Raw genomic sequence first — 12,673 nt, 5'->3', positions numbered from 1 at the left:
ATAATATTAAAAAATAATATTCCAACAATATTTTATTTAACTTTTAATTTTTATCTAAAACTATCTCATCTCATCTCACGATCCAAACGGATCTTAATCACATTTTGTTATTTACAGTCCGAGTGCAAGAAAATTAATTAAATCACTTGGTTAAATTTGTTTAATATGAACCTTAAAATTTAAGATAGGGCTCTCAAATACTATAAGGCTCCGTTTGGATTGAAAAGTGATTTCAACTCATCTCATCTTATTTAATCTCATTATTACAACTTTATTAAATTTTCATATAAAATATAATAAAAAATAAATTTTATTAAATTTAAAATAATAATAATATTAAAAAATAATATTCTAACAATATTTTATTCAACTTTTAATTTTTATCCCGTATCAATTCTCAATCTAAACGGGGCTAAGTTACGTGGACGTCGAGTTCTAATTGGTTATCATGTAGCAAATTGCTACTAGCAATCTCGTTATTAGACAAACTCCTTATCAACGCCCTCATCAATGCCATCTCATCCATAATTAAAACTAGAAGAACATACGGACGGTGATAGATGTGAGACCCCTCCGATTTTTATTTTAAGTTTGAGTAATATTAGAGATAAGCTGTACACTTTGTATTTACTGTATAGCTATTTCTAATTGATTATTTTTAACACTCTTCTATATTATATCATATTATGTGTACAAAATAAATGTTCTTAATAGTAATTTTTATCTATATTTATTCTTTTTATTTTGATAAGCAGTCCCTCAAAAAATTTAAAAAGGCTGCAGCATGCATTCTCATTTTCATTATTTTTTAATAGAAAAATTACATTCTTAAATTAATATGTATTGCATAAATAATAATCAATTTAAAATTTAAATCTTACAAATTATTTATAGGATATGAAATATATGTTGCACCACTTGATAATATACTAAATTATTTTCAATATAAGAAAAACCAAGTATTAATGTCTAAAAACTACGTTAATTATACAAATTATCAAAAGAAGAAATTCGCAAAAAACGGTGGCGTCACTGCGCGAGATTTGTTTGGCTCTTCCCTGAGCACTCAGATTTACTGTGTTCACGTAGAGAGACCAAACAAGCCCATTCCCAACCTCCAACAGATCCGTTGTGCCCTTGTATTCTGGGCTTTGAGCTTCTTTCTTTCTCTCTCGTTCTATTGCTCTCCCTCTCTTCTGCAAATCTAAAATTCGCCACCATGATTTCCGCCAAGAAGATCAAGTCCGTCGACTTTTACAGGTCAGATCTCTCTCACACTAATATTCAATTCCACATTTCCTTCACTTTTCTTTGTCCTTTTTCATTTTTGCAAAATCTCTGCTACAAATGATAACTGTTTTTCTGTCTATCGTGTGTGCATGGGCTTGGGTTTTTTGTTTTGTATTAATACGAAGAGACACTCGTACATGCATCTATGTATGCATATTTGGATGAATTATATATATATATATATATATAATGCTCAGAACGTTGTGAATAATGACTGGGTCGGGTCGATTGAGCAATTGAGATACGAGCCGGTTAATTTTGTTTTGTAGTGTTCTCAACCTCTTGGATTAATTAAATCAGTGTTTTTTTGTTGGTATATTGAGAATTGTGTTTTTTGTAATTTTTGTGTTTGTCATATCTGCGTATGTCGGCATGTACGCATGGGTATGACTTGTGTAGAATTATCAGAACTTTGGCTGGCTTTGTGGAGAAAGAATTTCCTGGTGTAAGGTTTTATAGGGTTGGGAGTTTTGGCTTTTGTGAATGAGCTTAAAGATGTAATTGATACTAACTTCGGTTCTAAGTAGTGAAAGCCCGAAGTCCCATGTTAATCACTCCCCATATCTATTAGCTATTAGTCATGTCTATAAATATTCAATTGCTTGTTGGGCCATCACCAGACTCACTACACTACAGCATAGTGAAAGCGTCGAGGTGGAACTGCTGGTCTCTTTTCCTTTCTGCTTTACAAGTTGCATAAAAGTTTGTATACATTATTTCCTCTGCGAGTCAGTGGATTTTATGGAGTTATTATTCCACTTATTCTTTACCCTCTGCAGGAAAATTCCAAGAGATTTGACAGAAGCATCATTATCAGGTGCAGGATTATCCATAGTAGCCGCTCTGTCCATGATGTTTTTATTTGGAATGGTAGGTACCTCCTCAGCTGGTTATTTATGGGCTTGATATGCAGATGATACAATATTCGTCACTTTTTGAGGTTGATCATTAATCCATCTTCTACAGATACTAGTTTCATCTATTTTAGGTATTCATTTTACGTTTTTAACTTTTTAGACAGCAGTAAACCTATTTTTGCCATTTTTTGTTTTTTTATTTGTGCCAATCTTTCATTTAAATAGTTTGCCTTTACTGGTAACTTTCGTTTCTTGACGTGAATCACAATGTTCACTTTACAGGAATTGAATAATTACTTGACTGTCAGTACATCTACAGCTGTGATTGTCGACAAAAGTTCTGATGGAGACTTCTTACGCATTGATTTTAATATCAGGTAAAGCGCTATGGAATTGGTTTTTTTTTTTTTTCTTGGTTTATGAAATTTGTACAAGTGATCTTGAGATTATAGATGTATGCATGTAGGGCTTAACACGTGCACACACACACAATATCTCTGCTGTTGGTGTCATAGCTTTTTTTAGACCATTTCTGAAATATAACACGTCTTTATGCGTGAATGCATAGATTATAGATGATTTGTTGTTGATGACATACTGGGGTCGTTTAATTGTATACAAAAACTTATGGTGAGGGGTATTGACATCATAAGAAGATGTGCAATGAATTTAAACATAAGAAGGTATGGGCAGGTGAAGCTAAAGTCTCTTGTTCATGATGTTTCTGAGTTTGGGAGAGCTTCTAATAGATTAAGGTTCCAGTTAGTTAAGCTTGTAATAGATTTAAGTTTCATGATGTTTTCCTACAACATTGCCAGCCATGTTATATGTCCGTCTTAGTTTCTTGGCTCCTAATGATGTCTACTAGTATGGGGAACTTCTGTGCTTGCATGCGTGCATGTCTCATTAATTTGGTTTACTCATTTCTCCTCAATTGTCTTGTAGTTTTCCTGCCCTTTCATGTGAATTTGCATCAGTAGACGTGAGTGATATCTTGGGAACAGTAAGTTTCTATCATTCAATTCAATTCATCGATTACTTCTGTAAATGAAACTTTATTTACAGTTAGATAATTTTTTTTTTTTCAAACAATTTATTTAATCAAGATGTGGTTATCACTCTTATCTCATAATCTACTAACTTGTTTAACTTTGTTCTTTTACACATGCTTTTATACCTCTGATGTTCTATTGTTATCTATGTAGAATCTTTTCATAAAAAAGGAGCAAACATTTTCTTCTTTCACTAAGGGAAAAAAATTAGAAACTGGAGGAAATAATTAGTTTTCGTACAAGATTAGTGTTATTTAGGGGCATTATATGTTGATAGTCGCCAATTGTTAATCAAAATCACAATTCATAATGACTTTGAAAGTTGAGGCATTTTGAGGAGAGTTTTTATAGGAAGGGCTTTGCACTCTTTGCAGTAGATATTATTTATGGTTTAGCATGCTCAAGTAGTCCTGTCATAATGCACTACCAGCTAATAGTCCAGTTATGATATGCTACACTGGCTAACTTGAACCAAAATATAGTACTAAGATTGCATAAACTGGTTTGCACCTTGACTTCAAAATTTATTTTCAATGCAAAATTCTTTTTTGTGTGGCTGTGACAGTGTTGAGATCTCAATATCATGTATACTTCGTTCTAACTTCTCTATTTAGGGGTATGCTCCCCCCGGGTCCAAGGTTCAAATCCCCTTGGGTGCAAACAATCTTTAGGGGCCACACCCCTTGGCGAAAAGCCAGTGATTTAACCAATTCTGTGTAGGGAAACTTCCGAGGGTGCGGTACACGGGACCGGGGTTTACTCTGTAAGGGTAGGTCCGAAGGGCCCTATCTTGGAGAGCTTCCCCGACATATAAAGAAAAAAAAAAAAAAAAAAGAAATCTCTATTCAGGGACTGCCCTTCTATATATTTCCTCTTTCCTCAGGTTACATTACACTCTTTAGGACTCAGTTGCTCTTTTTAGGTATTGATTAATTCTCTAAAGGAATTTTGCCATCTGTTTCTGCTCCAAATTGCTCCTTCTTGGGTCTTTTTATTTTTATTTTCTTAATATGGTATAATCGGTCTGATTCTGTGGGCTTTACTTTCAGAACAGGTTGAATATAACAAAAACAATTCGCAAGTTCTCTATAGATCCCCATTTAAGACCCACTGGTGCTGAGTTTCACTCAGGAACAATTTCACATCACATTAAGCATGGGGATGAAGTTGATGAAGAACCTGTTGAAGGCTCTGTTCCACTAACAGCTCAGAGTTTTGATACATATACTCATGTGTAAGTGGGTCAATTCTGAGTTTCAGACCTGTAATTAGTTTTATTTTTAATTTTCTGATTTTTGTAGAATCTCCTTGTACCAACTATGGCAGTGCCACCACTTAATTTGCCCACAACAATTCATCTGCAGGTATCCAATTTTGGTTGTCAATTTCTACGCTCCTTGGTGCTACTGGAGCAATCGCCTGGTATCATACTTAAATTTCTCAGCTTTTATCTTGAAAAGTTGTGATTACTTCAGTGGTGCTTAATTAACAATTGCTGCCATGTAATAGTGGAGAATTTAGAACCCCATTAATGGTGCTTTTTCAAAGCTTTGGACCCTTAAGTATTTGTTTTACTGGAAATCCTATGGTTTTGATGATCAAAAGACGATGGTGGGCCCGGTAAGTGACTTACATCCAATTAGGAGTAATAATTCACCCATTCTTGCATCCTATGTTACAGTGGTGCTTACAGAGGGCTGAGTTGCCTCAGGCATATCTTATCTGTCACCAAATATATAGTTCATGAGCCTAAGGGAAAGAATAACTAGAATTGAGGGACCTAATGTTAGTAAACTCCCCCAACTAGCTAGTTCTTAATAGATCATGTTATCCATCTCCTTCCTCTACAGGAACATAAAACAACCATACCTCTTTCTTGAAATTTTTGGTTTCTTATGTCAACATTGGAAGAGAACAAGCAATGGAGAATGCATGATCATATACCAGTTACAGCAAATACTAGTTGAGATGTGTCTGTCTTGGTGGGTTGTTGGCAGTTGTACCTACTGACTGGAGCACTTTCACCTAAAATTTCCTCCAAGAAGCTTGTTTTGCTTTCATTTTCCTTGTTAATCACTCTGGACACATGGTTTTGCATCATTGTATGTGCAATTGGGATGTTGTAATATGTTGAACATCCGTGGGAATTGTGAAACAAGAAAATTGTAAACTATCAATTGTATGTTGTAACCAATGCTCTCCCCTCTCGTAATTCTCGGTAAAATTCTCACTTGTCTAATAGACATTTGTAGTTTGTCAATTGTTTAGTTGTCAGATCTGATTAATTTATCTTGTTATTGCTCTCCCTATTTAATTGATGTCTTCAATAGTTGCATGCCTCATTTTACTTCTTTCTGTTCAGAAACCGGCATGGGAAAAGGCAGCTAAAGCTATAAGGGAAAGGTTTTTCACTTTTCAGCTTATATTGTTCCTATAGTTTATTTGTCATTTCAACATAAAAAAAAAAAAAAAAAAAAATGTTCCTATAGTTTTGATGAATTTTGCTTATAATACTGTCATCTCATCCATGACATTGGTCTAGTAGCCTTGTTTTCACTCCATGGTACCCAGAATCTCATGTGTGCACTTATTTACTCAGATATGATCCAGAGTTGGATGGACGGATTCTTTTGGGAAAGGTAGATTGCACTGAACAACCTGACTTGTGTAGGAGGTACTTTCTAGATTTACATTTTCTTCTTTGCAGGTTCTTTGTTGCTGGTGTTTTTATTTAGTTTTGGCTGCATACAGATTCATTACAGAACCTTTTTTTTTTTTTTTTTTTATCAAAATTAAATTATGTTAGAATAATAACTCTTTTGGACGGTTCTGCATACTATCATGATCAGACTATTTGTTACCCATGCTATAATTGCTATAAAAATTCTCCATTGCTTCTTACTAATAACAATGCTTTTGATGAATGATTATTTTGATACTTCTTTTTCAAAAATATTTTAATTCCTTTTTTTGTAAAAAAAAAAAATTTGGGGGTGCGGTTGTGGGTGGTTTTGAGGATTACTTCATTAGTAGGTTTTCAATGCACGTTTATTCTAGACATTAGGGGCAATTGCTTAATTTTCATTGGTCTTACCTAAAAAAAAGAATTCATAGGTCTCGATTGCTTTTGGTTTTAGTGATCCCATATTTTTGTGCCTTTTTTGTTTCCCTCTAGTACCTTATCTTAAGTACCATGAGCACAATATGGACAGAGACATGGCAACTTCAGTTGTGATCGTCTCACCTAGGGTTTCTAGGTTAATTCTAGTAAGATGGAGGGTTTTTCCTTGTATCTCCAATGTAAGTATAGTGGTGATTTCTATACTTCAAAAAACAAAGTGGTGATTTCCAAATACTCCTGCTGTTCACAGTGCCACATTAGAATAAAACTTTGTTTATTTCTGTCTTTTCCTTCGAATAGTTTGTCTGTTATCATCTTTTTGCTAACTTCACCTTCATTGTTCAGGAACCACATACAAGGGTATCCATCTATTCGTATTTTTCGGAAAGGAAGTGATGTTAGGTAAATAGCCTATCCTTTTTGTTTGTGTCCAGCATTCTCAACTGATGTTCAGTGATTTTTATAGCTTGAATAACTTTGCACATTTTACTCCGTGCTTTCATCTGCTTCATATCTACGTCCATTATGAGTGAAATTAATCAAATGATTATCACTGCATCTTCCTCCTGAAATAAAAATGGGTTGGAGATTGTTTAGCTTTGCAATGAGAAAAACAATGATCATAGCATGTTATTTAACTTACCAATGAAAGAAAAAACGGCAATAATAAAAGATTGTGTACCTTTTCATTTTTCTTTCTTTCTTTCTTTTTTTTTTTTTTTTGGGGGGGGGGGGGGGGGGGGGGGGTGGGGGAGTTGTTCTACCTGTCTCCTGCAATTCTTGCTTCCATGTTATTTGATTTTTTTTTTGTCACAGGGATAACCATGGACACCATGACCATGAATCTTATTATGGAGATCGAGATGTAGATAGCTTGATTAAGGTACAGAAGATTCAAGGAGTTTAAGCCAACTTTCCTGCAGTTAATACCCATCAAGGGTGCACCAAGGCCTGATGCTAAGTTTCCTCCCTTGCAGACAATGGAAGCTTTGGCTGCACCTATTCCATTGGAGTCTCAGAAGCTAGCTTTGGAGGGTAAGTCTGAAAATACGACAGAGAATATGAAAAGGCCAGCACCATCAGCAGGAGGATGCAGAATTGAAGGGCACGTGCGTGTGAAAAAGGTAAGTCCTATAAAGTGGAGTTGGTATTTCTTGTATATTTTACATGTAACTGTGAGGGAAATGTTATTCCCAGAAAGCTCTTTTGTTGCTTCCAGAGCTTTACATTCTTGTAATTGCTCTATAAACAACTGTTGTTGGCAAGAACACACACAAGCGATAACATTGGTGATGCAGGGTCTCTTTTTACATTCTCACAATATGTTGGAAATTTCTTTGACCTGTAAATCGTGCCTAAAGGGAATACTTTGCTTCGATATTAAGTTTCAAACAAAAGTTGTCTTGTTCTCTGCAGGTTCCCGGAAACCTTATCATCTCAGCTCATTCTGGAGCCCATTCCTTTGATACTACTCAAATGAATATGTCACATGTCGTAAACCATCTTTCATTTGGTCGGAAGATAGCGCCTAGGGTGATGAGTGATGTGAAGCGCCTTATACCTTATCTTGGTGGAAGCCATGACAGGTTGAACGGGCGATCATTTATTAATCATCGCGATTTAGGTGCAAATGTTACTGTAAGTTTTTAAAGTTTATCTGATCCTTCCATCTTATTTATTTCATCTTTGCTTCTCTAATGTTCTTCACATGCCAAAATTAGTGGATAATTATTCCATTTGATAATGTAAAACAGATCTGCATCGTCTTGCGCTCGCAGGGAGAATAGGCATAGATTTGAAGAATATGCTAAGCACATTGATGGCAATAAATTTTTACTTATAAAAAAATTATATATATATATATATGTTTATATGTGCCAAGCACCGAGAACATAAAATTTAGAATTTCCAATATATTGTACATATCAGTTATGTGGAAATTGGTGGATGAAGATGGTTTGCACCCCTTGTTTAAATTAACATTGAAGTCACAATGTTTTCTAGGACTGGAACCAGTTTGAATCAGTTTGATCTACATATATCATTCGAAATACTTATTGGCTCTCATCTATTAGAAGTTACCTTACTAGAAATACTTCCTGTCTCCGATCACCAAAACATCCTTTTTTTTGGCCTACAAGTGGATAAAATGTTTAATGAACTGTACGAGCTATAAATGTGGAGAATATTGTGATGTTCAAACTCTATATAGATGCATATTTATCAGATGATTTTGTTTGCAGATAGAGCATTATCTTCAAGTAGTCAAAACAGAGGTGATGATAAGGGGATCCCATAAATTAATTGAGGAGTACGAGTACACAGCCCACAGCAGCTTGGCGCAGAGCGTATACATACCCGTTGCAAAATTCCATTTTGAGCTTTCTCCAATGCAGGTTTAGTATCAAACTACATGCTTTCATGTATTGAGAGTTTAATCCCTGCTTCTGATTTTCCATTTTGTCTTCTCTCTTCTTTCTTTCAGGTTTTAGTAACTGAGAATCCAAAGTCCTTTTCACATTTTATCACCAATGTCTGTGCGATCATCGGTGGTGTTTTCACGGTTGGTATCCATTGCTTGTTTTTTTAATGCTCACATCTCAATGGTGGTTATCACCCAAAAAACAATAATGGCTGGCTATTGTTGACTGTACTTCATTTGCGTTTCAGGTTGCCGGAATCTTGGATTCCATTCTGTACAACACCATTAAAATGATGAAGAAGGTAGAATTAGGAAAAAATTTTTGATAGATAGGTCAAATTTTTATGCCTTTAAGAAATTCTGATTTATCCCAGACTCCCACTTACTAGTGAGGACCAATTGCAAATTATTCCTTTATATGCAGTGAAGCATGAAAGCTGTTAGTTATTGTAGTTGCTATAACATGAAATGATTTGGAAAAAGGAATCTGAGCTTTATGGTTGCTTGAAATGTTGAGCCTCATTATTTTTTCTTGTTGCTTTCTTTCCCCACCTATCAAATAAATAATTGGATAGTAGGATAAGTCGATGGTCTAGACTGTGAAAATCAAGATTCCTAATTCTCATCACCTAGAGAATAAAACAAGGAACCAAAAAAAAAAAAAAAAAAAATTATTTAAAAACCGAAAGAAAACAAGGTTATGTTGGACTAAACACCATCTGCACACAGTATAAAAATCCATTTTATTTCTTTGCTTGCGTACAGTTGTTTTTTTTAAATAAAAAATAAGCACACCAAATAGCATGCCAATATCAGCTTATTGCTTAACTATGTAACAAGCCATTCCACCTTTGAAAACCCAGTTGAGACCACTGAGCACAAGGTCTGTACGAAAATTAGTGGAAAAAAAAAATAAAAGAATCAAACTCAATGATGCAAACACAAACGCATCAATGCTTAAAATAGTAGAACAAGTAATGCAGCAATGAACACTCCAAGGGAATTAATAGAACCGATTATCGAGACTGAAGAAGCTCCACTTGGAGGAGGAGGAGGAGAAGGTTCACTGACAGGAGCTGGTGTCGGGTTTATCTCCACAGTCCCAGCAGGCGGTGGCGATGGAGACTCTCCACTGGCAGGTGCGGGAGCTGGAGTTATCTCTGTTGAGCCTGAAGGTGGAGGAGAATCTGTGCCTGTTTTGTTGCTTCTATCTGCCAACACAGTCACCACCAACTTTTCATTTTTGAGACAGTGGTCTTTGTTGCCACTTATGAAGTAGAAAGACCCAGATTGTTTCAGGTTGAAGACAGTGTGGCCATCGGAGAATTTCTCGATAGGAGCTTCGGTATTGCAATTGGTGTAGTCTTCCTGGGTTACATGAAGCAACGAGTCTTGGTCGGGTGGATAGACGAACACTGCAAAATGTAAAACAGTAAAGTAGAACTCATGCAAGTTATTTAAGAGGATAGATCAAATGCTATATTTGTTCCCTTTTTTTTTCTTCAAAAGATAAGCTTCATTAATAAACTGTCCTTAGTACATATAGTCTGAAAGTATATATATATACATGCAAATAAAACAAAAACTAGATATATGAATCTTTCTCATTGTGAAAGTCTAGAAGACATTGTCAAATTTTGATCAAGGGTATGCTATCATACAAGTTGTTGGACACTGCCTATTGCATAATAGAATGAGCGTATCGATTATGAGAATGATGTATTTTTATTGCTTGACATCGCTCTCAAAGCTTTGTAGCAATAATTTTTAAATTGAAAAAAAAAAAAAAAAAAGAACAAAAACTTACCCAGGGAGTCTCCGATTTGAAACCTGTGATTTTCTGCCCATTGATTGTAGTGGACTTCCTTGGGATCAGATGGAACAGTCCAGCCCTTAGAGCCTCCAATTGTAAACTCAGTAGCACCTCCCTCATGCATCAACAGCATGAGACAAACGAGCCACACTGAATGCAATGTTTTCTTTTGGTGATTTGACAGAAAAATGTTTTCAGCCATTGTAAAAGGGAAAAAAAAAAAAAAAAGCCTTTAAAATAGTTTTGATTTTTCCTGCCAAAGAAGGGAAATCTCTTAAACTTAAGGAGAGATTAGTTGGGTGATGAGAATGGCTTGGATCAATGGGGGGGTTTTTGTAGGCCAAAGTTTAGAAACTGTGGCAGGGAAGCTTTTGTAACTTTTTCATATTCTCATTTCTTGGAGTTTCTTGACTTCTGGTGCATAGCATATGTGCACCTTTATGCATGGTTCTCACGCACTTTTTTTTGAAAAAAAAATAAAAATAAAAACAAAATAATCATAACTTGGGTGTATGGATTTATACTTTGCTTGACCATTATCAGGAATATTCATGTCTTGTGCCCTCGGTTAAGATTAACATTTCATTTGTAGAACAGTATCCACGCAAAAACCTGTCTTGGCATGATCACTCTCACCGCGAGAGCTACAAATTTGCATGTAGAAATTGGTCCGTTTAGCAATACAATTGTTCTAAAATCTTATAAAATATTTCCTTTCCAAATATCACTTCAATGCAAAATACTTTTAATTTTAAAATTTTAACTTTTTCATCTAATTATTACAACTTTTCTAAATTTTCAAACAAAACATAAAAAATAATACAAGTTTTCAAATTTCAAAACAAAAATAATATTGAAATAACTTTTTTAATTTTTTAATATTTTATTTAATATTTTTTCTCTAATTTTTTAAAACGTAATAAAATATCTTAATTCAAACTATTTTATGTATCCAAACGCCCATAATCTTGACTCTTGATAAAAAAAAAAAAAAAAAAAACAAAACAAAAACTAGCTAGAAATAATATATCATTTATGGCCTTCCATCAGAAGGCCCTTTATATTTCATTGATGGGCTTCAATCTGTCACTCACTTATATTTAGGGCTGCAAATGAATAGAGCAGCTCGTGAACAACTCGAGCTTCTCTCATATATACCTGGTTCAAACTCGGTTCATTTAATAAATGAGATGTTTGTAAATACTAATATAGGTTTGAATATTAAACGAGTAAAATTCGTATAAACTTGGCTCGACTCAGTTTAGACTTGTAAACAAAACTTGTATAAGCTCGACTTGACTCGTTTGAGCTTGTTTTGAAGCTCATAATATGTTTTATATATGTATGTATTATATATATATGTTATGTTCCCAAAATGTATATATGATAATTTGTATAATAATATATCATACAACTACAGTTATTGGTTTATTATATTATATATATGTATTAAATAGTTTAGTTTATTACATTTATTTTGTGTATTATTCTTTTAATTTCTAACTCTAAGTTATTTTTATAAAAAAGTTATTCCATAAGAATTTTGAATCAAAATTATTTGGTTGAATAGTTAAATGGTTTGAGCTTTTTTTTTTTTTTTTTTTTGTAAAATTTAAAAATTTTTATTAATCAAAAGATATTCAAAATAAAAAGTCGAGTTCAAGTAGTTTGTTTATTTTTAGTCGAGCTCAAGTCGAATTCGAACAACATTAATGGTTAACAAACCTAGTTTGAATAAGGATATTCGAGTTCGAATGAATAAATATGTTAATCGAGCTTGAATACTCTTGTTTGAATTCGACTCACTCGGTTTATTCGCAGCTCTACTTATATCCATCTAAAACATAAATTTTATCCAGATGTTAAGAGTATATCAGATTATTCGTGAATAGTAATAAAATTGTTTATAAATAATAGTGAAATAGTACTAAATAATTTATTAATAATAATAAACTGTTTATGAATAATAATGTGAAATTAGTTATATTTCCAAATACAACCTAAGGGCTTGTTTGGAAAAAGTTTCCATCATAAAATTCTTATCTCATCTCATATTATTTCATCACATCTCATTTCCAAACATCATTCAAATGTAAATACTTTCAAACTAATCATTAC

The 12,673-nt window shown here is 33.9% G+C and overlaps 2 protein-coding genes across 2 annotated transcripts; one reads left to right on the top strand and one right to left on the bottom strand.

The window, feature by feature from the left end:
- The first annotated feature begins 1,013 nt into the window (after positions 1-1,013).
- Positions 1,014-9,252, top strand: LOC121234856 (protein disulfide-isomerase 5-3-like). The gene is made up of 15 exons (XM_041130981.1): positions 1,014-1,260; positions 2,070-2,160; positions 2,430-2,524; positions 3,093-3,150; positions 4,249-4,433; positions 4,564-4,621; positions 5,562-5,602; positions 5,799-5,873; positions 6,666-6,722; positions 7,137-7,203; positions 7,298-7,444; positions 7,737-7,958; positions 8,564-8,716; positions 8,806-8,883; positions 8,991-9,252. Exons 1-15 carry the CDS (start codon positions 1,220-1,222, stop codon positions 9,066-9,068), a joined length of 1,446 nt encoding a protein of 481 aa, XP_040986915.1. The 5' UTR covers positions 1,014-1,219; the 3' UTR covers positions 9,069-9,252.
- Positions 9,253-9,462: 210 nt separating this feature from the next.
- Positions 9,463-10,875, bottom strand: LOC121234858 (early nodulin-like protein 3). The gene is made up of 2 exons (XM_041130983.1): positions 10,550-10,875; positions 9,463-10,157 (listed from the first exon to the last, which is right to left on the bottom strand). The coding sequence occupies exons 1-2, from the start codon at positions 10,755-10,757 to the stop codon at positions 9,700-9,702; spliced, it is 666 nt and encodes a 221-aa protein (XP_040986917.1). The 5' UTR covers positions 10,758-10,875; the 3' UTR covers positions 9,463-9,699.
- Positions 10,876-12,673: the final 1,798 nt, after the last annotated feature.

Source organism: Juglans microcarpa x Juglans regia, chromosome 6D (genome assembly GCF_004785595.1).
Source record: "Juglans microcarpa x Juglans regia isolate MS1-56 chromosome 6D, Jm3101_v1.0, whole genome shotgun sequence".
Taxonomy (NCBI): domain Eukaryota; kingdom Viridiplantae; phylum Streptophyta; class Magnoliopsida; order Fagales; family Juglandaceae; genus Juglans; species Juglans microcarpa x Juglans regia.
Note: the sequence above shows the minus strand (reverse complement) of the source record. Positions and strands in the feature narration are given on the sequence as shown.

What these genes read in the sequence shown, in the direction of transcription:
- LOC121234858 (XM_041130983.1), bottom strand. Translation starts at nt 10,757, where the DNA reads ATGGCTGAAAACATTTTTCTGTCAAATCACCAAAAGAAAACATTGCAT. An exon ending in TCAAATCGGAGACTCCCTGG is followed by an intron (nt 10,158 to 10,549) that starts GTAAGTTTTTGT and finishes TACATTTTGCAG; the next exon opens with TGTTCGTCTATCCACCCGAC.
- LOC121234856 (XM_041130981.1), top strand. Translation starts at nt 1,220, where the DNA reads ATGATTTCCGCCAAGAAGATCAAGTCCGTCGACTTTTACAG. An exon ending in GCTAAAGCTATAAGGGAAAG is followed by an intron (nt 5,603 to 5,798) that starts GTTTTTCACTTT and finishes TTATTTACTCAG; the next exon opens with ATATGATCCAGAGTTGGATG. An exon ending in TCATCGGTGGTGTTTTCACG is followed by an intron (nt 8,884 to 8,990) that starts GTTGGTATCCAT and finishes TTTGCGTTTCAG; the next exon opens with GTTGCCGGAATCTTGGATTC.